The 28,000-nt window shown below is 43.2% G+C and overlaps 2 protein-coding genes across 3 annotated transcripts in view; one reads left to right on the forward strand and one right to left on the reverse strand.

The window, feature by feature from the left end:
• The window catches only part of zmp:0000001174 (retinoic acid-induced protein 2), a 23,227-nt gene extending 17,779 nt beyond the window's left edge, over nt 1–5,448 (reverse strand). Inside the window, exon 1 of the mRNA XM_063200264.1 lies at nt 5,139–5,448. The gene's annotated coding sequence lies outside the window, so the exon portion shown is untranslated. The remainder of the gene's footprint in view (nt 1–5,138) is intronic.
• Nucleotides 5,449–18,903: 13,455 nt separating this feature from the next.
• si:zfos-905g2.1 (uncharacterized) lies at nt 18,904–28,000 on the forward strand. 2 transcript variants are annotated; one of them, XM_063201773.1, is made up of 9 exons: nt 18,904–18,960; nt 19,074–19,426; nt 19,998–20,095; nt 21,328–21,510; nt 21,678–21,740; nt 24,897–24,998; nt 25,302–25,842; nt 26,515–26,718; nt 27,628–28,000. In XM_063201773.1, the coding sequence occupies exons 2-9, from the start codon at nt 19,102–19,104 to the stop codon at nt 27,795–27,797; spliced, it is 1,686 nt and encodes a 561-aa protein (XP_063057843.1). In that variant the 5' UTR covers nt 18,904–18,960; nt 19,074–19,101; the 3' UTR covers nt 27,798–28,000. The 2 variants fall into 2 exon arrangements, with proteins under 2 accessions (XP_063057843.1, XP_063057842.1); XM_063201772.1 differs by lacking the exon at nt 18,904–18,960 and having other exon boundaries at nt 18,991–19,426.

A 28,000-nucleotide genomic window follows, 5' to 3' on the forward strand; every position in this document is an offset into this window, starting at 1 on the left:
CGCGTGTGTGTGTGTGTGTGTGTGTGTGTGTGTGTGTGTGTGTGTGTGTGTGTGTGTGTGTGTGTGTGTGTGTGTGTGTGTGTGTGTGTGTGTTATAAGCGGGAATCCGGGAGGAGGGGAGGAGAAGGAAGAAAGGAACGAGACTACAACACCAAATCGAGGCGCTTTTGCTAGCTCGCTCGCCTTTCTCGCGCGGCTCAACCAACAGTGCGTGCTCGAAGGACCACATTGGATTCCTGCCCCCTTTTTTTGGTCTGTAATAGTTTCCACATTTCACTCTCCCTTTAGAGGGGGGTTGCGCTCTCCTCTAAATAGTGTCTAAACTCGCACGCCGGGGCAGCAAAACAACAAGCTGCTCGCGCTTCTCCGTGTCCTGATACTACAGCACAGTATACACAACCACACGCTGCCTGGTACCACAGAGTGAAAACTGGTGTAATACTCTAGCTGCTCTGCACATCCTCCCTCTTGCTCTATACTACCCCCCTTTGTGTCTCATTTGCCCTCTCATCCCGCAGAATCGATAAGCAGGAGCTCAATGACTTGGCAGCTCTGTACTGTACACTGTAGTAGCCGGAGCAGCTTTGTTGCTCGTTTTTCTGCTACAGGCTAAACCGCATCACAGAAGGAGCTACAGCTACTGTGTCAGTTCTTTATACTGAACATCAGGTAATACAGAGCAAGTGGGATAAAGGGAATAAGGGGAAGTGTACGGAATAGAAAGACGAGTACAGCTTTGCTATGCCTGAGGGGTGAGATGATGCAACCACTGCAGGTCAGGTGATAAGACATCTAACCTTGTTTCATCCCCATCACTGATACACATTATAGCCTCATGTCAAACACCAACTGGAACAAGTACTCTGCAGTTTGACTCTCTGTTTCTCTCTGTTTCTCTCTCTTTCTCTCTCTCTCTTTCTCTTTTCTATCTCTTTATCTGTATCTGTATCTGTATCTGTATCTCTCTCTCTCTCTCTCTCTCTCATTCATGTGCCATGCGCCTAGCTTCTGCATCATAATGATGAATGTCTTTCATCGTCTTTAAATATCATATTCATTTCAGGATAACTCTAACATTCTACAACCCCCACATGATTTCCACTTGAGATACAACTCAAGCCACAAAACACACATTCTCCTTGATCCATCATCAATTACTTAAATGTTCATTTTCATTTCAAAAAGGACTCTCCCGATGCTCACAATCTTTCCCAGTACTTCCACAATCCACTAATGACACAGTCTGTTTAAGAACTGGATAATGTCAACAGCTTGACTAAATGAACTGAAATGAACCGAATGGAAGCCTTTGTTGTCTTTTACAACATACTACTACCGTGACACTGCAAAATACAAAGTGGGCCTACAACCATAATAACTGGATGACACATGAGAGGGTAATATCCCTTAGTCTTTCCTCGTAAGGGTAATACCCTTAGTCTTTCATTGTAATGACACACTGACATTATCCAAAGTTCCGCCACCTTATCTGCCTCCACTCTCCGCATTAGACCGATTACACCACTACCCTCCTGCTCCTCCATTAGACATACTAGAAGCCGGAGAGGGGAAGAAGGCAAATCTGTTAGCCCTCTAATCTTAGATCAGGGGAGTGAAGAAGGATATAAATCCATCGTCATCTTCTTTTGTGATTTTTTCAATGTTCAAACAAAACGTGATGGCCGGTTTGGGCAAAACAGCTCTTCGTTGTGTTTGGCTATTTTCGGAGCAGCACCGCTTCTCAGGTTAAACAAACATAGCAAGAAAAAGTCACTGTGTGGGGGGACCATAATTAGAGCAGACTGGGCACAGACAAGTACACACAGTCACACCTTGTGGGCCGTGAGGTATGAGTGTAAGATTACTGGAAGTAGCCCTATCCAAACAAGAGCAGGATGTTGATCATAGAAACAGAGACGGCAGGCTCACCTAACATAACCTACCATGACTGGACTAGACTTGGCTCACTGGATGGACGCTAATCCTTTCTGAAGAGTGTTTTTCTCTGTGATGGTGCTTTGTGTGTGTCTGTGCTGGCATGCATGTGTGTGTGCGTGTGTGTTGCACTCACGTACATGTCTATGTGTTGCTGTCTATAGATAGCGTGTGTGTGTGTGTGTGTGTGTGTGTGTGTGTGTGTGTGTGTGTGTGTGTGTGTGTGTGTGTGTGTGTGTGTGTGTGTGTGTGTGTGTGTGTGTGTGTGTGTGTGTGTGTGTGTGTGTGTGCGTGCGTGCGTGCTTGTGTGCGCGTGTGCACTATGTGCTTACATCAGTCAGCAAAATACAATCCTCCCTTTCTGACCTGCTGAACTCCCCAAACGGTGATGGCCAACAACAAACTGCAAACACCAGCTAATGCCTTCAAAAGCACATGTTTGAGTCAGTGATGTGTAACACTGCTGAACCCCCTTTAGTTGAGCTAATCCTTCTGGGTAAGCATTGCAAGCACCCATGCTGCATAAGATGCTGACCCTGACACCCATGACAGCACCCCTCCCCCTAGCCTGATAAGCTAGCCACTCATACTATTACACACGAAACAGTTCCTTCATGAAGAGGCTGAACCTACACAGAAAAAAACGGCCTTAATTCAACTACTCTAGGGCTCACATACAGTCAAGAAGATGTTATATCAGCTTTCTAAGTGTTTAATTAACACTGCATTATTTCCTGTGTACAAAAGTTTAAAACAGCTTTCGCCCAATTGCAAAGATCATTATCATACTGTATACATATGCAACTGGGCTGTGAATTGTTTTTATTATTGTGTGAAAGAAACACCCAAAAATGAAATCGTATTTAGCTATTCGTGTTATAAGTCTATTATTACAATACTCAGAGCAACAAAATATATACAGCACAGGAGATGTAATTACTTGCAAACACTACCCCTGTTATCTGATTGGTTAGATAAGAATCTACCTGTGAAAACCATGTCAACACAACCAAAGCCAGATGACCAGGACGCAATAAAAGGCAACATGTGGTGCTGTTTAGATATGTGTCCCTATGCAGTGATGGGCAAAATGGATGCATTAGTTATAATCCAGTGCCACTTATTCCAAATGACTTGACCAATTCCACCAGGCGATTGGCTGGTTGAATGATCACCTGATTGAATTGGACAGGTAACACAAGGTAATTTGGAATATGGGGCAGTTTGATGCATACATTTTGTCCATCACTGTTCCTATGTGATGTACCCCCCATCCCAGTGTTCATGATAACATGCTCACTGGTGGCTTCTAGACGAGAAACACTGATGCAGACACAAAAGCCTCCTGTCTTTACTGACAAAACTGTTTCAGCTGCATTTAAGATGCCCTTTTTGTTTCACAAATAAACCCAAATTAAATTTGCAGGAGTGTCTGAAGTTAGCAACGACGCCTTTGCTGTCGACAATGCTGGCATTGACTTGGTATAAAGCGTGCCTTTATTTATCGAGCTCTGACGCACCAGGGGCTCCCTGGCCTTGTTCAACACACAGACTGCACAGAGACCACGTGAGCAACATTTTGTCTGTTCCTGATAAGACAGGGCCTTTCTGTCGTCTATGCTGCTGCTGGTTATGCGGTTTTGATGTTGAGTTCAGGGTCGTCTTTGAGACAAGGGATGCTTATGTGTATGGATGTACAAAAGTTAATATCCCTCCCTGTGTTTGAAACGTGCTATTGGCTTGCCTTGCATGTGATCTCTCTACTCGTGACTGGTGCGTAGAAATTGCTTTTCCCCAAGCGTAGCAATCACTATCCCTCAGATTATGTCAAATTGAGAAATAAAAACCATCAGACAACCTGGTATCCATAGTTTTTGCTTTGGTACATTCAAGGCCTACCTGTGCCTTTGATCTATGTTTGGCACCTGCACGCAATAGGCCTACTACCATCTGGCAAAGTGTTCTTTGTGTGCTCTTCTATTTAATTACTTAAAGATGTAGGCTTAAAAATCTGAGGTCTACATATTGATATCATCCCGTTGTTTTTATGTTGTCTGTTTATGGCTATACCCGTCTTCCAGCTTCAGCGCGCAAAAGTAATGTATTCGCGCATCATCAAAATGTGTGTAATTAGCGATAGGCCTCCTCCTTCGGGGGATGACTGCAACCAATCAGCAATAAAAGACACACACAAAGAACACTGTCTGAATACATTACTCCCACAAAATATATGCAAAATGTTAAAGAAATCAGATATTGTCCGTGCGTAATTGTCAGTTTTCAATAACCACTCGATATTGTCACCAGATTTAAATGCATGGTCCATAATTTGACATTCCATATTTTGTATTGCTGTTATTATATTCTAACCAATTGTTAATTTGGTCCCACTTATCAACACAACATTTGCCTATCCCATGAGCTTTTTGGCCGACCGAATGAGCGCTGTGCTGGTATCATTAACGATGCGCCTCCGGGTACAAAGTCCTTGTGGCGACCGGACATGTTCATCACATCTGTCTTATTAGCCAATACCTGCAAGTTATCCATAAATGACGCACAGTTTCAGGGTTAAAGAGGCCCGGAAATTGTTTAAAGCTCAGCCTATACACAACAAACCATGTGGGCTGCCAAAGTAAAACAGATTTGTTTTGTTTACTGTAAATAAAACGGTCTGCCTCCACACCACCTCATTGTTCTGTGCCATCTGATAATCCGTTACCTCGTCCCAATTTTGACATGCCTGGGGCGAAGTAGCCAACCACACCAGCACACACAAACCAAGTGCTACTGCCTTACATCTGAACTGTATCCATTTCTGAAAATATAATACTAGAACAGATAAACAGAGCCAGGTTGTTGTTCTGCCTCTTTAAGACACACTGCCTTGTAAACCGGGCGCACAACGCACCTGCGTGGCTAAACGAACCTGTAAAAGCATTTCAACCACATAATTAATAATCGATGGGTTGTTGGGTTTTAACTTGGGGCTGTTCAACATAAGGACCAGCCCGACCTAACCAAGAGTTGGGTGTTTATTGATATGCTATACCCTGGGCAATAAGGGATAGGCCAATGGATAATATAGGCGTTTGCATGTAATACCAGCTATTTTATTTATGTTGTGTATTCCAGATGGATAGATTTAATTGCTATGTTCCTGATGTATTACTGTGGAGCTGCATTATTATTATGCTACATACCCGTCCGTTGTTTCGGTCCAGTCTCAAAATAACGGCGAGCTGCATGGGGATATCCTTAATCGCGTATTATTCCAGCCTTCTCTCCGTCTCCCTTCACGCATGCATCTGCGCGCAGCACCATAAACTGCTCTTTTTCTCTCCGGGGGAGCGACACCGCGACAGTTCCTGTCTGAATGCCGAAAATACACGTCGGCGTCTAGGCCACACCACTTCAAAGCCCGGCCGTGAATAGAAACTATGACGGCTGACAAAAGCAAGTCCGATGGCCACTATACGGCTGGATCGACATAGTCCCGATGCTGCTGCTGCAAGGAAACTCGCTCTTTCCACCCCCCTAAAGGAGGATGTTGTCCAGTGACAGCCAAAGCTGCGCGCGCAGCCTCCTGGCTCTGCAGCCCCGAATGCTCCAGTCCTCCCCCTAATCATCACGCGTGCGTGCGAACGTCGACGCACGAGCTGGAAAGGTAAATCCTTGGTCAAATCTATCAAATGCATTTGTAATTACCGCATATGACACCGGCAGACACATTCAGAAATGGCTGCTATGTGCTACACACCACTCACATCTGTAAACAGATAAGCTGTAAAGGCGATATAACTGTCAAATAACAACTTTGCCGGCGATATACACAACGCCTTTGTGAATAACAGGAAGGATTCAGCATCCTTATGATGGGTTAGGCAATTCCGCCTCCCCCACCCTGTCACCGTATGACAAATTGGACCATGAATACCAATGGCGTGTGTGGCGATCACCAAAAACGCGTCTGAGGAGACGCAGGTGTTATTGGGGGGATAGACGACAACACGAGGGCTCCTCATTATACAACAAAATGGACAGTTCAACTGAATAAAACATTACCGTTTGTATTTTTAGGGGACTTTATAGGCCTACGCTACATTTGACAATAGCTCGGCCACTGAAAACATTACAACCAAAGTGAAGATACTGTTCATACGTGTCAACTGAGGGCAACCCACTCACACAAATAAAAAAATAACACACACACACACATACACACATAGCCTACACACACACACACACACACACACACACACACACATACACACATAGCCTACACACACACACACACACACAAGGGAAAAAATGCAAAAGAAAATGTTAAAAATTCACATTTACAGGCATTATTCAACTTCAACATTGTACAGAGAATCCATGATCAAAAACACATCTTCAAAGTCTGAGCCATAGAAGGCTTTGGTGACCGACCGTGTAGCCCGCACCTGCAGTGTTGACATGCAGGAGAGGGGGAGGGGTAGGAGGAGGGGGAGGAGGAGGAGGCAGCATGGAGGAAGTGGGAGCCGACTGAGGTGAGTTGAGGGGGAGGCAGTACTGAGGGATTGGGGGCTCGGAGGTTGGGAGTTGTTGAGGGGGTGGAATTGGGAAGGGGGGGGGTGCATGGGAGGGATGCTGCAGAGGAACAGAGCGACTGAGAAGGGAGGGCTTAAACCACCCTTTAGGAGGGAGGGGAGCCTGGCAGGGGGTGGAGGATTGGGGATGGGGATGGGGATGGAAGGCCCCAGGGGATCCCCCTATCATTGCCAACCAGCCTGCAGCCTTGCCTGAGGCCTCCGTCTTCATCAGTCATTGTTCTCCAGAGGGGGGTTGGTGGGTGGAAGATGTTTAATGGAGTTTAATGAGATACGCGTGCAAAATGTCTTGGGCTGTTCCAAAAAGGGCCGTCGTGCAACCTGAGGGATCCCTTTTCGATCTTGGCCAATGCCTGTCAGTCTGTCTGTCTGCCTGTCAGACTGTGAGTGCCACTGGTCCTCTCAGCCTGAGGCCATGTGCCATAACTCAGAGTGCTTTAGGATGGGCAGTTTACCCAGCGTTTTAATTTGTGCCCCCTGCCCTTTTCCTCAGAGAGTACCGTATTGGCCCGAATATAAGACGTGGTTTTTGTTCTAAAAATAGTACTCTAAAAAGGGGGGTCGTCTTATTTCCGCGCGCTAGAGAAAAAAGTTAATTTTTTTTTTTTTTTTTACTTAACCTGAATTCGGCAATTAGCCTATGCTTCACAACAATGCCACACAACTCAATAATGGATGGGTTAAGAGATTGTTTTGTCCATATCAAATTTGCAGATGCTTGTTTCGTTATGACAGTTGCACCGCACGTCTATCAACTGTCAATGTCAACGCGATGCGGACGACAGTGCAAGGGGAAAAACACAAGTCAATCGCGGCTTGTTGCTCTGCTTTTATTTGTGTTTGGTTTTACAGTCTCATCAGGAAAGCTTTGGTCGTTCTCTCTGGTCAGCCGATAACGCCACTAGAACTAAAGAAATGAAGGGTGATTTGACGAACAACCTGTAGGCTAAGTTTTGGATGCTGTCATAAGCCAATCAATGGTCATCTGTGTGTGCGCGACAAAGCGTCGCCTTTGACAAGCGGTGCCTTTTGACGATATGCCTCGCAACGATGCAACAACACAGAATAATGGTTAGGGCAAGAGATTGTCTTGTTCATATAAAATCACTAGGAGTTTTACTCTTGGTACGAAATGAATAGCAATCGGACTTTTAATGTCAACGTGGTCTTGATACGCAGTGCATGGGTTTCAAGTAGCCTAATGCGTCAATCTGCCTTTGGTCACGTTCGGTTTCTACAGTCCAACCAACGGAAAACTTTGGATGCATAAAATGAACGGCGATTTGGCGAGACGGCTGCTGGTTAGATATTGCTGTCAACGAAGCAATTCGCAAAATCTGTGCATTGCACAATAGATTGCCTATCTCTACTGGACTGGTTGCCTGGCTGGCGCAGACTCTGAGGGTGCATCCCAATATGTGACCTTACCTCCTCCACTTGTGCTTGTCTCCTCGTCCCGCCTCCGGGCCCCTCCTCCGTGGAGAAAACGATAAAGTTTCCCAGCTGTCAGCTTCGCCACAACTTTTGGGGGACTGTTTTTCATTCACCATCCCAATTGCAAACGAGAAAAAGACTCTACAATTGAGCTTTTGCAAGATATTGAAATATAATGCTGTTGTCAGTGATGTCATCATGACGAGAAGCGAGTGGAGGAGGCAAGTGGAGGAGGCAAGGTCCCATATTAAGATGCACTCTGAATGTAGGCTATGTTGCGTCGCACTTTAAACAGGCGGGCCCAGACGGCTGTAGCCTGTTAAGGTGCCTATTGGCGCTTGACAGGTGAAGTGAGTAAAGAAAGGAAAAGGATATGAGTAGCCATCTGTGGTCTTATATCATGGAAATTCCATGAAAATTATATTGTGAAATTTGTTCTTTGTAAAAAGCCTCAGATTTTCCAACAAATTAAAAACTGCATTTTGAGAAAAGTTTCAAATGTGAAACAAAATTAAGTCTTCAAAAAACTTTTTTCCCCAAAACATGAGCCTGAAAATGGGGGGTCGTCTTATAATCAGGATCGTCTTATATTCGGGCTAATACGGTACTTAGCAGCAGTGCTGTTACATACATGGACAGGACTCACCATTTGTCATGACACCGTGTAATGACCAGCTGAAAGACCAGTCAATAAGAACAGTCCCAGCTGATATCCTGTGGTAAACGCAGTCCAACAGTTATGGGTTGAATGTTGCCTATATACATTACTCACAATCACTTTCCTGCCATTTAACCATATGCGGAATGATTTATTTTCTCTCCTTGTCAACCAGTCACAGACACCATTGTATGAGAGGGACTAGCATGAAAAATGGGCCGCCGGAAGAAATGGACTACACCCATGTTGGTGAAGCAAATAAGAACCCCTTGTTAAGCATAAGTTAAGCCTTAGTTAAGCCTTATTTTAACATTAGTTAACCCTTAGTAAATCACGAGTTAGCCATTATGTAAGTATTATTTCTCATTTCTTAATCATTAACTATTACCATTAGTAAATGGCTTGTATGTGCTGATGTAACTGTTCGCTAAGCATTCGTAAACTCTTATTGAAATATAAGTTAACCATGTTCATGAGGTATTCATTATGTACATCTTGTTAATCATTAACAAGTCATGTTACTTAATGATTTGTTTATGTGATTAAACGGTCTGCTAAGCATTAATAAACTGTAATTATGGGAATTAAGGTAACACTCTCAGTCAACCGTTATGTAATCAACATCATTAACTAGCAATGTTGGTAAATGATTTGTTTGCGCTGATTTAACTGTCCGCTAAGCATTAGTAAACTATCATTAAAATGTAAGTTAGCTGTCTTTTAATCATTAATGGACCAGTTCAGTCAATTTCAATATGCTGTTGTATGCTACCCTTGACTTGTCAGTACCCAATGATGCCACATTATTCGGCTCAGCACTTTCAGAGATATGAGCTATTCTAATGGGGGCAGCGTTTGTTTACATTTAAAACAAAATTAACATAGGCCTACTCCAAATATTTTCTCAAAAAGTACCACTGTTTGCTAGTTGTCTGCTTATGTTGAATAATTATTTGGATGTTTTTAAGAATAAATAAAAATGTTTTTTGTTTTTTTTAATGTAAACAAAGCGCTGCCCCCATTACAATGACCAGGATCTCGGAAAAGGCTGAAGAAGAAGAAAACAAGGCCAACAGGAGGACAACAGATGCGTCCCTCTATGCCAGTTCCAACTAGGCTATGCCATTTTTTCCCCCAAACGCCCCCCTGGCTTCCTCCTAACCTGTCAACGCCCCCCTGAGGATGTACTTTTTGTTTATTGGTCATATTGCCCATGGAAACTGCAAATAATATGGCAGGCAGCAAAATGGCGAGACATGGCTTTATTTTTTGCAGTTTAGGCTATAATAAGCTTATCATTCTTGGATTTGGAAAAGAACCATATGATTTCAAATGTCACATAGATCAAGTAGGCTACATTACAAATTACTAGACATTTATTAGTATCAACCTTTAGTATCACGCCATTTCAGCATCATGTGCATGTGGGAAAGAATGTAAACATCGACAAATAATAAATAAATAAAACCGTTTGGGTCAATCATGCGCTTATGGGTTCACCCTTTAGGTGAATTATGCGCTTATTTTTCAATACCAGCTTCACCGTCAAGGCACAAAGCAGTGAGCTTCCGTTCCAGAGTTAACCAAATTCACATGACTGCAAAGCAATTACGAAAGACGTGTTCTCTCCCGTGCTCTCTCTTAGCGCAACGGAAAGCACCTGTGGGGTAGCCCGCCAACGAAAGAACCTCCCCTTGTAGCCTAAAGGGCGGGTTATACTTCCTTTCAGTGCCACGGAGTGAGCTTGTCCCAGCCATGATGCAGTTAATTTTGGTTTATGCCCTGTTTTGAAGCGCGGTCTGCGCGATGTCATTTCACGCTCAAACTGCCTTCAATACAAAGAGTAACCTAGACGTGTCGGTTGTTTTTTAGCTTTACAGAGTCGACGACAATGAAAATGAAACATTACATATTTATGTCACGTGCATTTTTGATCGCACTGGCAGCCAGCGCATAGTTTGGAACAAAGAAGTGGCTCATTTGTCGAGGATAGGTCGCACAAAGCGGAATGTTTCCTCGACCTCGGAACACTGTTCAACTGTCCAAATAACTTCGGCTCAATTCGAAACTGCGTCGTAACTTGCAAGCGCACGTGTTGTCTTTGGTTCGTGTAAATAAATCAAACGAAAAAGCACGGGCAACTTATTTAAGGAAGAGCTCACAGTCCGTAGACCGACAAAGGTTAGAACAAGGAAGTAGCTTGTTCTCTCGACTCGAGGACAGAGCAGGCTGGTCGAGAGGACCAATCACAGATCTATTTTCGCCCTTCACTGCGTCGAGACACAATTTCGGGGAGGTGCCCCAGAGTACCTGCGTGATGGGGGGGGCTTCACTCCGTTAACTGCGCGGTTCACTGCATCATGACGCAGGGATGCTGATCTCGAGGCATAAACCACCCTTAACACCGTATGTCAAATGGCCCAGCTGTGTAGCACCATGTTTCAGAGCACAGCGCACACTGACTAGGCTACTCACTGAAAAGGCAGAAGTAAACTCGCTGGGAATATTAAAAGGCAGCCTCCCTTTTTCGTAGGCTACACACAGACGCCTGAACCCGATTTTGTGGACTGGACAAAAGCGGAGGAAATGTGAAATGTTATGAAAGAAAAAAAAGTCCACGTTTAGAGGCGCTGTGGGCTGTCAACTAATTACAGTTTCATGTCGTGGAGCGTTATGCAGTGCAAACGCCCTCGATCCAAGCAGAAAGGAAAATGTGAATGTTATGAAAGGAGAAAAGCTAACCAAATGTTACAGGTCCCCGTTTAGAGGAAGAGCTGTATGCGCTGCGGGTCGCCTGTCAACTAATTACGGTTCCATGTCGTGGAGCGTTATGCAATGCAAACGCCCCTCTATCCGAGCACAAACATCTGTGTCAAAAACTGCCTGCCGACTTCTAAATCGTCATTTCCGCGAGTCTCTGACGAACGAAAATAAAGTTGCCTCCCATTGTCCAAACGCAAAACAATGCCGAAAATTGAATGGCCCCCTCAGTTATCTCACAATGCAATCAGTCTTGCCGGTTTGGTAACATATCATATGGCCTACGTTTTGGCTTGCACGCATTCGCTCCGGTCCAAACTCTGCCGCCTTGTGGCCGTTTTGGCTTGCACGCATTCGCTCCGGTCCAAAATGCCAACTCTGCCGCCTTGTGGCCACAGGAAGGAACAATTGAAGGAATGCGTTTCAGACGGACAGACAGACCCTCTTATAGAGATGCTGGGACGCATCTAAAAAAACCTCAGATACTGACAAGTCCAGGGTAGTGTGAGCATTACAACTGCATGTTGAAATTGACTGAACTGGTCCTTTAAAGGCCAACTTCCGATAAAACACAGTTTTACTCACTCCTTTTGAAGATCGGACGGTCACTCCAAGTTAAATTCACTTGCAAGGCTCTCATAGCGGTGCGTCACCTCGCCTGGCTGTGTTTCCCGGTGTTTCCCAATTTACATTAATAATGCAGATGTAACGGAGGCTAACTAGCAGAGCTGGCGTGGAACGTTGGTAAAACCTCCCTCCGATAGCCTCATACAGTCTCTTGCCGTTGGGCCGAGAGACTAGTCTCTTGGCCCAGCGGTATCGTATTGTGTCTCCCAAAGCACGTTCGATCCCGAGGGGGGTGAACAGGTGCAAGATGACCTCCGTCACAGTGGTGCCGCTGACCCGGGATGGGAGTGAGGTTTAAGGGGGAGAGTGTAACGGAGGCTAACTAGCAGAGTTGGCGTGGAACGTTGGTAAAACCTCCCTCCGATAGCCTCATACAGTCTCGTGCCGTTGGGCCGAGAGACTAGTCTCTTGGCCCAGTGGTATCGTACTGTGTCTCCCATTGCCGAACCGTTGTAGTTGACGAGGTCGCACGTTCGATCCCCGAGGGGGGTGAACAGGTGCAAGATGACCTCCGTCACACAGAGAAACGAGCGAATCACGAAAGCCTTTCTGTGTTTTGTCACGTCGAAAGAAGGCGTTGCCCACAAAGGTTTATATCGACCCATTTATCTAAAAACATGTCGAGTAATTTTTTTCTGCTCGTTTTCAAAACAAGCAACGTCTGGTGGCCCGAAACATAGCTTAGCTTAGCTATCAGCTGGTTGCTACTCTCAGGTACACACACAGCACAAAGCCTCATACATAAAGCCAGCTCACTCTGGTTGCTCCGTGCCTGCAGCTCGCCTAGGGGTCGCTGTCGAAAGAGCACAGCCCTGAATGGAGCCTGCACGCCTCCGTTGGCGCCCCTATAGTGCAGTACCACCCGGGGAAGTGGCGACTCTGTTTCCCATTACATTCTCTCCAAGAACTGGAGGACTGAGCCAATCAGAGACGCGTTTCTTCGAGAGCAGGAGGAGTGAGCCAATCAGAGACGCATTTCCACGAGAAACACGGAACACTCTCTCGTTTCTCCACAAGCCACCTTGCCAGCTTGCAAAAACGTCTTGAAACAAAGCAACCAGAACGTTTTTTTAAAACAGGACCAACGCGTAACACATTCAATAACAATTGGGAACACGGCAATATTAATTAAATTACATTGAGAGGCGATCTTTAAATACTGTTAATTAATTATTTGTTTCTGGTGATTTAACTGTCAGATGTTGCCTCCCATGCATAAGCAATGCTCAACAAGTCATCCGGGAATGTGTTACAAAGCTTTAACAGGTTTTCACTTTGGAACAGTTTCCCAGATATACTTAAGTAATGGGTTATAAATCCTTGATAATGCTTAAGCAATGTTTAACAAGTCATTTATTAATGTGTTGTAAAGCCTTAACAGGTTTTCACTTTAGAACAGTTCCCCAGATAAACTAAAGTAGCCTAATGGGTTATAAATCCTTGATACTGCTTAAGCAATGCTTAACAAGTCATTTGTTAATGTCAAAAAAAGGCTGGACGCCAAGGCACTATTCTTAGATAAAACCGCTTAATATAAAGGCTAGTTCATGTTAGAACTTAAATGATTAAAAATACTGCCACTGCCAACATGTTTCGGCCGCTACAGGGCCTTCATCAGGGCACAAGGTGAATCAAGCAGTGTAGCACACAAGAGACACTGCTTGATTCACCTTGTGCCTTTTTTTGATATTTTCTACGTCTTGGCCAAAGAGCACCTTCAAACCACCACCAGTTTTACCACTTGAACGCTGCAGCCCTCCAGCCCTCCAGCCCTCTACCTTTTCATTTGTTAATGTGTTGTAAAGCCTTAACAGGTTTTCACTTTAGAACAGTTCCCCAGATATACTTAAGTAATGGGTTATACATCCTTGATAATGCAAAAACAATACTTAACAAGTCATTTGTTAATGTCCAGAAACATCCATGAGGGGCAGTCACATGAGCCTCAACGTACTGTTTGCCATGTTAACAGTCATCACACACTAACCATTACAAAAGGGTTAATTAAGATTTCACTGATGCTAAAGCAAGAGTTTACAAACTATTACCATGCATGCCTAATAGTACTTGTTAATGGTTAGGTGGTAGGAGACAACAAAGAGATAATGTTTTTTCATAAATAAAGGAGGGTTATCTGACATTTTAATGATGGTTTACTAATGCTTAGCAGAAAGTTCAATCACCATAAACGAATAATTAATTAACAGTATGTAATAATTACCAAGAAATACATAATGACTAACTCGTGATTCACTAAGGGTTAACTAATGTTAAAATAAGGCTGGACTAAGGCTTAACTTTGCTTAGCGAACAGTTACATCAGCACACACAAACCATTTACTAATGGTAGTAGTTAATGATTAAGAAATGAGAAATAATACTTACATAATGACTAACTCGTGATTCACTAAGGGTTAACTAATGTTAAAATAAGGCTTAACTAAGGCTTAACTTGTGCTTAAAAAGGGGTACTTATTATAAAGTGTTACCGAAAATTATACTGGCGACGTCTTTGTTGAAAGACTGACCCTATGTTGTAGTAGTGGCACTGGGGCAGCCATTGTTTAAAATATCTATAAATAATCATTCCGGATCAAAGACCATTACAATGGGTGGAATTGATGATAGGACTGGGTGGGGGCACCAAAGAGGCGGGCAGTCAGACTGAAGTCAGGACTGGGTGTATCTGAATTTAGGTCACCTCTGACCCCCCACATCTCTTCACTGTAACAATCTCTCCTCCCCCCTCCCCCTCCCTTCATCAAACATGGAGGCACACAACAACACGCAACCCCCTCTGTGTGTGTGTGTGGGTGCTTTCCTCTCAAGCCCAGAGAATGCCAGTGCATTGTGCAGATTGGCTTGGAGATAAAGCTGGGCTGGCATGTTGCATGGACTACAGGCAATGTCTGTGTTGACACGCGGTCAGGGAATGTGTGTGTGTGTGTGTGTGTGTGTGTGTGTGTGTGTGTGTGTGTGTGTGTGTGTGTGTGTGTGTGTGTGTGTGTGTGTGTGTGTGTGTGTGTGGTGAAGCCTCTGGCAATGGCAGATGTTATTGTTCTGAGTTTTTTTGCCCTTGAAGATGTGCCTTATTTTCCAGATTTCGTCATATATTTGTCATGATGCTGGTTGCTTTCACAAAAAAACACATCAGTGTTGACCAAAAAGTGGTGATGTTACAGTTTATAAACAAAGGCCTAGAAAGCACTTCTCATAAACATGACTAACCCCCATGTATCTTGAATATTGAATGCAAAGAAGTGACAAAATAAACTATATTTAATATATATATTGTATTTTCAATATTACATATTTATAGGCCTATGATTGTAAAAAAATATTGTCTGGATATTACAGTACATACAGTAAACTGAAAAAAACAATATGGAAGCAAGTCTGCTGAGGTCACTCACAGCTGTTTTCATGTAGTGTTTATATAGCAGATTAAAGGCAAATTCATAGACTTTTGTTCAGAGCGACGCTCTGTCTGATTGTTCTCTCTTCTTTCCTCTGATAATGCCTTGGCAGAGGGATACAAAGCCTTGTCTGCTCTGCGCAGGATGAAATGAAAGCTGTGCTTACGTGGTCAGGGAAGCTGACAGGGGGAGGGACAAAGGGTTAGTTGTCCCAGGCCCAGATAGAGAGGGTAAGGGCCCAGAATTGGGTTGATATTGTTACATTCAATGAAGGAAGAATATAAGACATTATCATACACAGTCGTCAATATGCTTGAGAAACACAAAGACAAAGACAAAAATATGGATAGTGCTGTTATCTAAAGAGAGGGTAAATAAATAAGATTAGCTTAAATGTATGTGGGAGGGCCCTCTCAGATTACTTAGTCCTGGCCCTAAGACAAAGCTGCCAACGGGCCTGTGCTTGGACAGTCAGTTTCAGGGTTATCGCCCATGGAGCACTGCATGCAGAGAGGAAGATTTCATGGCTTCCGCTTCCACTGACCGCTGCTGGCACGGACACAAGGAAACCACGGGGGCGAGTGGTGTGATGTTCCAGAAGATTCCCCAATTTTCTCTGCCAGCTGCACAGCTATGATTCTTGTTAAGAGTGTTCATTTACACAAGAAGTCCCAAATTAAGGAGAAAAAAATGTTTTATTATGGGGTGACTTTTCTTTGAGTTCCTCATTTAATTATATTTTTTATGCCCTATCACAAACATTGTTGTTTCAATGGGTTCATTTTTATCATGGCTGGTTTCCTGTGTCCTGTGTAGGGAAGCGAGAGGTCTGACAAGTTCCTCTGAAAACACGCCACGAGCCAAGCCTCCATGCAGCCATGATAAGATTACACAACAAACAGAGACTTCGCCCAGAACCGAAATCAAATCCTTGCGTTTGCTTTTGCTTGGCCAGGTCATCCTGCATATGTAGCAAAGAGATAAAAACTTGTTTGCTTATTGAGGATTTCAGTGTAGCCTATGTTAGTCCTGTTGCCATTTTATAGATTTGATTTCCTCACAAATGTACAATGCGACAGAAAAGAATCTGAGTATTGGAGAATAAAAAATGCAATCCACCTGCCACCATTCTACCAGGTCTCAGGGCTAAAATGTGTTCCATGTTGACCATTCCAGAATGCCAAGATAATGGGGTTAATTACGTATATAAATCATGAAGATGCCACACACTCTGCTTTGGTTTTATTTTGAATGAAGTTACGTTTTAGCCCTCTTCAGACTTATGAACATCGTCAATACTGCTTCAATACAGAATCAATACAGTATCACTCAACAAAAAGGTAAGAGACTTTTGGTGTAGGCCCTGCTGTGGCCGGGCCCTAACGGCTGGGCACTGGACTGCTATGCGGGTGACCCGGGTTCAATTCCTCCCAGCCCGGGTCATTTCCCAATCCTTCCCTGTCTCTCTCTCCCATCTCGTTTCCTGTCATCTCCCACTGTCCTTTCTGAAAAATAATAAAAATCCCAAAAAATGTTTTTAAAAAAGAGACTTTCGGTGAAGCAATAAAACCATAGGCCTAAAAATCAATTGAGGCCCTGGCCATGGCTCAGACAGTTGGGACATGGACTATTGCACCAGGGACACGGGTTCAGTTCTGGCCCGGGGTCGTTTCCCTTTCCTCCCCCATCTCTCTCTCCCACTTGCTTCCTGACACCATCTCATATAGGCTATCTGTCCTGTCAATTAAAGGCATAAAAGCCCCTAGAAATATAATCCATCAAATACAAGTGCAACTTGGAGATATGGTCTTCTCCAAGCTTGTTCAAAGCAAGCAGCATCAATGTTGTGTACTGTAGACTACGTATGTATGGTCAAGTTTGTTTTTGGTAGTCTGTGGTACTAGTATATGGCATAGCCTACTACTACTCCACGTTGTCGCTGAGCTCGTACTTGTATGCAATCGGTCTTTGATGGCCTTGAGGATGTTGGACACTTTGACATAGCCGCCACATGAGCTGCGAGAGGAAGATGCAGACTCTATATGTTGCTGAGGAGTCACAGCCAGAGCGGCCAGGCATCCCGCTGTGTATCTGATTGATCTTCCTGTGAAGAGAGAGAGAGAGAGAGAGAGAGAGAGAGAGAGAGAGAGAGAGAGAGAGAGAGAGAGAGAGAGAGAGAGAGAGAGAGGCTGGGTGATGGGGGATGGTGGATGTTGGAAGAAGGCTGCGGGATGCTTCACAATACTTTTGTTTGACTGCAGCAAAGATGACTGAGGTCTCATGCACAGTTGTGCACGAACGCATCACACAAACATGACGACAAGAAGAGAATACGGATTGTCAATTGTTAACAGCCGCTACACACGAAAATGCCTTTTTGTCCTGTAAAATAATGTGGGGGTTTAAAAGTTGTGTTAATATTTAATTATTAATGTATAGCTTATTGCCATCTCTTGAGGGAACATACTGAACCAGGAGGATTGCAAAGACCCTTCCCAGAATCCTCAAGGCGAAAGGATGGAGTACATCTTTTACTACAGCGGACAATCTAATTCTCTGCTCTTCCAATGGATTTCAATGGCCCGGTGCATGTACTGTAGGCTCCATGGTGCAGACATCTGGAGAGATATCTTCTTTCATTTCATCCAATTAGCCTACCTGTTGTCTGATTTAGGAAGCGGGCCACAATCTATCACAGTATTGGTGCTACATGGGCAGGGCCAGATACAAAAGGCCCTCTGATTCAGCTATAATACCTCACTGTAGAAACTTTCTTAGTCTTTTGTTGGTTTGTCCAGTGGTCAAATCTTGGCTTCTCCAGTGGTCTACATGTTCTGTAGACATTGCATGCAGACATGTTCTCAATGTAAAAAGGGTAGGCTAAATCAATTCCTTGGCCCTATGTCAAGATTCCGGTTTAGAGGAACTGTTTACCTCTATTAATGTAATTAATTACCTGTATTGTGCTAAAAAAAACCCACAGGAGAATAGTTGAAGGAAAGGATGGAGTGAGATTGGAGGCAGTGATGGTTTAAATTTTAAATGACAAGTGCGCCACCTGTTGGTGTTTGAGCAAAGGTGTGTGGGAATAATCAATTTCTGCAACTTGATGGCTAGCCTATGGATGAATAATCAATTTCTGCAACTTGGTACAGAAAGTCACGAAAGACATGGGTCCCAGAAATTACTGCCTCAGAAATGACTGCTTCTATTTGCGCAATGGGAAATAGTCCTATATTACAGTCTTGTAACTCTTGACATTAACTGTAGGGCCTACATAACTTAGCGGAAAATTAATGGAATGCATGTATAACATAGCTGAAAAATGCAGCTAAGCTTTTTGTAGGCCTAATGCTCTTTTATGACAACATGGACATGCGTCAGGCAGTATTACACACCCAAAACAGCCTAGCAAGCTTCATGAATTTACCCTAAAATTGAACAAAATAGCCCCACACCCACCACGTGACGTGAGTGGAATTCAATTGGTCCGTCCTCGCGCCACGGAAGAAGTTCGGGCGTTTCAGATTTCAAGGTAGTCTAAATTCTAATTTAACAATGTTTGGTGGTGAATATCAACTTAAAACAATGTGTAACCAATCTGTTTGATAGTGTGATTTGATTCGATTTTGTGTTTGTGAATGACAGTTTGTGCTGTGTGCGGAGTTATTACAAAATGAAGATTGAGAGTGTCCAAAGCGAATTGGACCACCAAACAAATGTTGCTGGCGAATGGGTCGGTGGTTGTGTAAACACTGAAGAAACGGATCAAGGAATGTCAGAAATTATCGTGAAAGTCGAAGTAGATGGACCGTCCAGTCCAGAGGCAAGCACTGTCTCTTGTCCAGAGGAAGACCTGTTTTTATTCGCGCCTGTTTCGGACTTCGAAGACGACGGAGATGGCCAGAACTGGGATTCTGACTCCTCTGGTGTTCCTCCAGACAAACAACACACCAGGCTCTGTCTCCTTGACGCTGGAAGAACCATCAAATCAGAAAAACGTAAGTGATGAAATAAATTAGAAAGTAGACGTGGTAGACAGGTGTGTGAAGAGTTGTAGCACAGTAAAACACAGGCTACGCATTGAGAGAAGGCATTCTACAAGGCTACATGATATTTTCAGTCAGGACAGTTTCAACATTATTAGCCTACTCTCAATCTCAAATGGGCTGAATGACATGTGTATTGTCCACGCATCCACTTTGAAGTTGACTGACATTTTGCACACTTTCAGTTGTAAGAGTTAATTAAGTTAATTGCAGTAGTCTACATTTTATCCAAGTGCGTAAGGTATTGCGAGACTTACAAGTCCTCCTGAATGACGATCTTCTATCTGAAAGGCCTATAGTGCCCCCCAGGCCCATGCAAGGAGGTGACTCAAGTTGAACAAGTTCAATGAGACCTCACCCAGCAGTTTCAGAGGATTACTCAACATCACTGAGTAAAAACAAAGAGGCAGTCCTTGGTTTATTGCAGGCAATGTTTTGTGTTTAAAAACGTTGTCTGTAGGCTTATAGAAAAATGTGTCATTGTTGTCTTCAACTTAACCAAGCTGTCAACTGTCAATTACAGGTTCTGAGGAGAAGAGTACTGTTCCCAAGCCTGAACGGAAATCAAGACGAAAGAAGAAGGAGACGACGAAAAAAGAGGCACCATGTTCAAATAGCCAGGTATAAATATGCAAGGGTCTCTATTATTGCATAGAATCTTACAAAGTGAGTGCATCACACCCCTCACATGTCTGCAGATAATTTCGTGGGACAATACTGTCCAAATGATGTTGACACAATGGGAAGTGGTGAGTTTACAACTTGTGTAGCTATTTATAAGTTTTACTGTATAGAAATGTATTGTTCCCCCAAGATAAGTTAAAATACAGCCATTTGAGAGCTAAAACCAGAGCTATGGACTTCAGAGTAGTGATAAGGTTACTTCATTTTGAGAAATACTATGTGTCAAAGACTCCACGAGTCACCATTGCTGTGTGAAAAATAGAACATCTAAGGTCAATGGAATCGGCCAAACTCCTACTTCCGTGTCTCTGGCTAAACACATCTCTACAAAAGTTAGTTCTGGTATGATATCTGGTGTCCCCATGACAAGTGGTTACCCTGGTGAAGAGTGACATTAAATGGTAGAAACCAGGGATGGCGAAAATTTAAAAATATCTTAACCGGTTACTGAGACTCATTAACCGGTGGTTAACCGGTTAACCGGCAATCTTAAATGATATAAGGTTCGCATGCCTGATAGGCACAGCACTGAATTTTTAAAATTTCATTTTTCACTTAAGCCTTTCTTTTTGCTGCTCAGACAGGACCTGTCATGTCCAGCCAGTGTCGCCAGATGGAAAATGCTGAATTATCGTACCAAAAACTCAAAATTATAGTTTTTGGGGGCTTTTTGGGAGGAAATTATTATTATAATTATTATTACCGGTTAACCGGTGGCAGAAAATTTAACCGTTTATCGTTGATCCGGTCGACTATCGGTTAACCGGTTAACATCCCTAGTAGAAACCTACGTTTTTTTTTGGTTTGTTTTTTTACCTACGACCAGTCACTGTTGGATCTGACAACAGGATGTAACAAGTTGTTGTAGAAACAAGCTATTCTGTCACACCGGCAACAAACTGAATAGTTAGTCATTTCCCCTCCCCAGTGTCATGTGACTCGTTAGTGTTACAAGGTCTCAGGTGTGCACAGAGTAGGGAGCAGATGTGTTCAATTTGGTTTAACGGCACTCACATTCTAATACTAGTAGTGAGATACTGTAGATTGAAATTGCAGGGGAAATCTAATGTTATTTCTAATACCTTCAAAAACCTGTGTTTTATAATGAAGTACACAGTACCTTTAGTGGCATATTATTGAATGAAAAAATGAAATTCCTGACTTCACAGCCAAAGGTTCAAAAGACAAAGAAGACGACACTTAAGAAGACAACAAATGTCCAACCACAGGCGGAAAGTAAACTGTCGGTTGCAACAGCAGGCCTGGTCTCTGCTCCTTACACCATCACCAAAACTGCCATCAGCCCACAAGTAGCAATGGAGCCACCCAGTTTCCCTTCTCCACAACTTAAGGTCGGTGGATTGTAACAGTTGCCATGCGGCATGCTGACACACACTTTGATGGCTGTTGTACAACCATGGCAAGAAATATACCGGCACCCATTTTGGTAGCCACAATCAGTGTTGTAAATGAGTGTAGTGAATGGGACAGCGAATGTCTTTGTGATTTTCCCACACAGACAGAGGGCTCACGCATGGATGAGAAAAATGGTGTTCTGCTCCAAGTATTGCAATATTGTCAGGTATGGTGATTTTGTCTTAAACTTTCAATCTTGGCTGGCTGGAATGGTCTCTCAAATAGTTGTAAAGTAAACATTGCCTGGCTCTTACCCGGCCTCTCGTTCCGCGCAGCTTTGTGAGCTCCACTACTAGGTCTGGGAGAGCATGCGTTGGCTCCGCCTTCAGAAAGCATGGCTTTAGCCATTATTCTGTCTATCTTCGCCACGAAAATGTTTTCTGTTGATCTCTAAGACGTCAATATAGTCTTTAATATGTCATGTGACTCCTGAATGCGAGCTGCCATTGATATTGAAGCAATAAATGCTCCAATTATTTTTTTGACTGGAGAAATTGACTCCTGCTACATGTACATAGTGCAGGTTCAGTTGTAAGTTTAGGAACATTTCATATAGATTTTTCCATTCAGCATTTTTTTTACTTCTAGGACCCCCCCGAATAACAATCCACCTGTTTCCAATTTTTTTCTTAATATTTAGTGGCAAATCCAAGATGGCTGCCATTGTGAACAGAACATTTGCCATTAATGCTGTTTTAAGGATCAAATTTCTTCAGCTAATCTTTGTTTTTATTTCCAGGACAACATTTCATAGAAAACCACTTGTTTGCTTCTTTTTTAGTGGGAAAATCAAGATGGCTGACATCATATTTGGCAAAATTGGCATATTTAGTATTTTTTAAGTCTATTCATCCATTGTTGACTTTTATTTGTAATATTTGTTATATGACTGAAGTCAGCTATCACATAAACTAAATCCATTACAAAATCCAAGATGGCCGACATTTCATATAGCAAAATCAATATTAACATAATGCTTTCAGGTCTATAAAGCCATTCATTTGTGAATTTAAGCACAGAAGATTTTGTGCAGGTCCAAATTATTGCTCAAACAAAAAATACTATGAATCAATTCATGTACGGTACCTGTTATGCAGTGCTACCTGTACAGTAGTGTTGCATATGCACTGGTTTGGCTTCCTATGTCAAGGCCTACAAAGTTGCTTCAGGGTCGGCTTACGCTTATCTGATGGCTATGAAACCAAATGTTCTGCCTGGGATGCTGCATTCATCCAATTCCAACAATCTTGCCATGCTCTCTGCTCACAGAACTAGGCTCTTTGATATGACAGTCAGTGTACACCCATGACCCTCGTAATGGCCACACTATCATACCTTTGTAAGACCTTTGGCATCATGAAGTATTGGTGCCACAAGTGTGAATGTTAACTGTGTCTGCCTCCAGGGACACCGCCAGAAATTTTGAGCACCACGAAAGATTTTATTTTTGGGCCCCCATAAGGGCCCTGTCAAATTGGGAACTGGCAAATTGCAAGCCAAACATTTGCGCACAACATTTAAGGTGTGTCACCTCAAACTTCAGATGCTCTACCTCTGAGACTGAGGCATCATGGGGATGGACAGAGGGCTCCACTCCTGTCATAAATCACACCGGCTCCACCTGCTGCTATGCTATTGAGATCAGGGGTCAGTTCAGCTATAGAGGAGATCTAGGTTATTAGCTAGTTCAAGGGTTTTTGGACACCATGTTGAATTTTGGCAAAATATGAGATAAATGTTGATAACATTTCATGTAATGACAGTTAAAAGCCTATCAAAATATTACCAATAGGCGTACAATACTGCAGAATGACTTTATAGACCGTAGCCCCTTAATGCCGTACCTCCTGTGACACACTGTAATAGTCATTGAAAGTTAACTACCATAGCACTACAGAACTATGACATGACACATGGCCTTTAATAATGCACTACGACTTGGTCAGTGCTATTCTGGTAACAGCAAATTTAAAATGCCATGTCTTAATGGGTTAAAACACCAAAATGTCCTCATTTTGCTATAATGTCAGCCATCTTGGATTTTGCTTCTGAAAGTTAAAGGGACAATAAAAACAAGTTGTTTTGTATTCAGAGGGGGTCCTACAAATAAATAGGATAAGACACATTACCTGGTCATAAAAAGAGCCGTTCAATGCCTTTTCTGATGTCATGTTGAATTTTTACAACATATTGAATAATTTTTGAAGGAAGTTCATGTAATGGCAGACTGAACAGTCCTTTATCCATTGTGAATATTACAAATACAAGAAAAAACAATGCCTTTAGAGACCTTAAAACACCAAATACATAATTTATGCTATATGTCATGTTAGCCATCTTGGATTTTGGTACTAAAACTTGAGGGGCGGGGGTGGAAACAGGTTGTTTTTTGTTCAGGGGGTGTAAGAAATATAAAAAACACCAATTCCAAAAATGTATATGACATGTTTCTTTCAATTACATTCAATTGTGTTAGAATATGACCATATATCCGCCATCTTGGATTTTGGGCGTTTCCACTTCAGAAAAAAATTGGAAACAGGTGGATCCGAAGACTATGGGGTCTGTAGTTGATGAAAAACACAATTTGGAAAAATCTATATGAAATGTTCCTAAACCTTATTTTTGGGACAATTGAACCTGCACTAAACAGGCCTTCTATGTAATATATATGCCCCCATCCTGCGTGCACATGATTGGTCATTGTTTTTTTTGGTCTTGGAAATTCAGTAAAAGGTTTTGGAAAAGTCATGGAAAAAAACTGGTGAAAAAGTGTACGAACCCTGTACAGTCTCTCAGACCTCTGTGTGTGTTGGAGCTCCACCAGGGGGCTCCAGAGCTACGCACACGCACACACATGCACACACACGCACGCACACACAGAGAGGTCCGGGTAGAACAAGGCTAAAATAAACACGCATGTGATTACTGATTTCCTAACCTGAATATGCATGCATAAAAGAATTGTCGCCATCGATGTCTTTGTAACACATCATGTGCTCTGAATATTGTCCTATTTTTTTCTTGCCCTGAATAAGATGCTGGGTTACACATATGCAGATTTAAAAAAAAAAAATCCGTTTAGGTTAAACTCATTACATGGATAAAAAAAATCCAGTGTGACTGGTGCGTTTTGGCCTCCTAAATGGGATGTGTTTTAAACCGTTTTGCCGAGTTTTGACATACACACTCTGTGTACTTGTAAACGAGAGGCCAAAACCAGGGCGTTTTCAAAAATATCCGCATTCACGTAAATAAGCACCTAAGGTAAAATGATGTTAACTCAAAGTGCTAATACATTCTGTTTTTGTCATTATGGTAGTCATTATCTACAGCTGTGCAACGACTTGAGCAGAAGATCGACAGCCTTCAAGCAGACTACACCAGGCTCTATCAGCACATCCACAGGGACGGCCCTAAAGAGGTATGCAATGTCTGTTGTGTCCCTGGAAAACATCGCTTGTTATCAAATGAATTACTCTAATGTCTTATCGCTCTCTGCACTAATTATCGACTTCCTGCATTTTATCCGCAGAGCAAATCTGATGAAGTGCTAAGCAAAATGTGTTGTTGGCTCAAAACAACCCCCCAAATAAACAAACAAAAAAGTAAATGTGCTGTAATGATTCAGTTTTGGATTCAACCACACTGCATTACTGTAGGGTTGTGTACAGGGACACAACAAAGTTTGATAGTCCACTCTATTAATTTTGCTTTTGTTTCTCAGCAACACCAGGCTCTCTGGGAGAAAGAACAGCCACCTATGCAATGGGGACAGATGGGAACAAGCACCTATGCCACATATACCCTGAACCCACCACTGTCCTTCCCACAGGCCAGCATCCCAGGCAACCTAAATGCACACAGACCCGGCCCAAACAACACCCTTCATGCACTCCAGCCAAATGCCAACAGTGGCGAAGCTGAGAAGACCAAGGGAACCAAGACCACGGGGAGAGGGAAAGGAAGAACGGTGAAAACGGAAGAAGGAACAAGTAAAGGAGCGAAAGCAGGTGGTCAGAGTAACAGAAGTAGAAAAGGTGGTGCACAGAAAGGCCCAGCACGCAAGAGGACAGCCAATGGAAAGGCGAGCCAATCGAAACGTGATGCAGATCTCAGTCATGACGACGAGAGCCCGTGTGCCAGCAAAGTGGCCAAGATCCTGTCAGAGCTCCAGGAGAGGCGCACAACGTCAGTACGCAGCCCGGTGGAGGAGAGCAGAGAGGCCAGCAAAGACACCAGTGCCACCAGTAGCCAAGATAAGCAAGGTTAGTCATCACAACATTAAAATAAAACCATGTCACAAGACACACACACACTCTTGGGCATGCACACACATCATGTGATGTGTAAAAAAAGACACTTGTAGTGTTGGCCATATTATAGCCAGTTTGCCAGCGCCGATTGTGTTTACCGTTTTATAAAGAATGTTGTTATTCATTTAGAAATGATTGGAATTGTGCTATACATCTCCTATGTTGACTTGAGTGACCCAAGCTGTCACCGCCAAGTGGTCCATCCACTGATTTGTTTCACTTCATGAAAACCGTCTGACCTCATTGCAGCGTTAAGATTAATTCGCTCCAGTTGTGAAGTAAAAGAAACCAGGCTTGACTTACTTGTTGTACTTGAGTTGTACAATGACTTCGACTGATGACACATCCCCATTGTCTGTCCACTGCAGCAATGATCAGCAGGGCCTTCTGGAAGGTGTAGATCCCATTTTAGGGCCAGCTTGCTTTCTCTAACGTGCTTGTTGATCGGATCTCAAGTTGTTGACCAGTTAAAAATGAATTTGTACAGTTCTCCACGTCTCTTGCAAATTTCAATATTGGTGTTTAAGTTTACTGGAGTTGTATGATGGCTTCTTTGACACCCTTAGTGTGTGTGTGTGTGTGTGTGTGTGTGTGTGTGTGTGTGTGTGTGTGTGTGTGCTGCAGTGATGATTGGCAGTGCGTTCCGGAAGGTGTGGATCCCGTACTCTGTGTACATGGAGGCCTTTAAGCAGGAGGAGCCCCAGAAGGCCATGGTGCCCGTGCTGCACGCCGTCTTCCCACACAGCGTCCTCACCTCCAGCGCCGTCATCGGAGACCCCCACCGGGGCATCCAGCAGCTCAGCCCCAACAAGCTGGAGGCCATCAGAGGTGCAGTAGTTACTTTTGAATGTCTTCTTTTTGGGGTCTTTTTCGACTTTATTTTTGATAGGACAGTGTAAGAGGTGGACAGGAAGCGAATTGGGAGAGACGGGGAGGTGTCTGCAAAGGACCCGGGCCAGGAATCGAACCCGGGTCAGCCGCATGGCAGGCGAGTGCCCTACCGGTTGGCCACGGCAGGGCCTTGAATGTCTTTTTATAGCAGTGTTAATTGCAAAATGACGTATATCCATTTTGGTAAACTGACATTGGGCATGGCATTGCATTGCAAAATGCATTTTATATAGGTTTAAAAAGTATGTTGTCAATATTTTAATGGCAAGAACACCTAGATGAAAGGACACCTGAACAGTCATTTCCAATAATAAAATGCACAAGTAAAAAAAATGGTGCTTGCGTCGCTTTGCAACGAAACTCATCCATATATACCTAGTATTCTAAAGATAAAATGACTCCCTACTGGGTTATGGTTAGCCTATGGTGTTATTAAACAATACAGATGAGTTAATTCTGGTGGTAATGTACTGTACTTAACCTCCATCATCAACAGACCTCACAGGGGCATTTAAGAGCTCAGCCCAAATAAACTTGAGCCCGTCAGAGGTGCAGTGGAAGTATTTTTTGATGGGGCAGTAGATTTGTTATAGTGTCATACAAAAAACACAAGTGAAGTTATTTGTGTTCAGTTTGCAGAACTTAGCACAGTACTAGTATTCGCATACATAGTTTAAGGTTTGTTTGTTGTGTATTGTACTGTACATTAAAACTCGACACCCGTGTCCATTGGCATGTTTATCTTGGAGCTTCAAGTGACATGTCGCAGCACTTAAGTAATTGCCATTATTAATAATTGTACCTAAGTATAGTGACATTTATCACCCTTTTCCTTCCCTGATCCAGAATGGCTGGCGGAGATGTACCCGAGGCATGAGATGGAGGTGAAGGGAAAATCGTGGGCCGACTGTCTGGGTGTGCTGAACACTATCACTAGGAAGCTGAAGATGGAAACCACATCAGCTACCACCAATGCCATCGCAAATACATTATACATAGAGAAGACGCCAGGTTAAAGTTTCCCCACTCTGAAAAAAAGTGAACTATTTTGTTAGACTGTGATAACGGTGTTCTTTGATCTGAAGAGCTACAGAACTTTTTTGTTTTGTTTTAAACATACATTGTTCTATTTTGAATGCTGCTAAAATGTATGTTATGTTAATTTGCACATGCCACAACTTCGAGAGATTAAAGGCCTTTTGGGCACCTTTTTGGTTTA

This window comes from Engraulis encrasicolus, chromosome 6 (assembly GCF_034702125.1).
Source record: "Engraulis encrasicolus isolate BLACKSEA-1 chromosome 6, IST_EnEncr_1.0, whole genome shotgun sequence".
Lineage (NCBI taxonomy): Eukaryota > Metazoa > Chordata > Actinopteri > Clupeiformes > Engraulidae > Engraulis > Engraulis encrasicolus.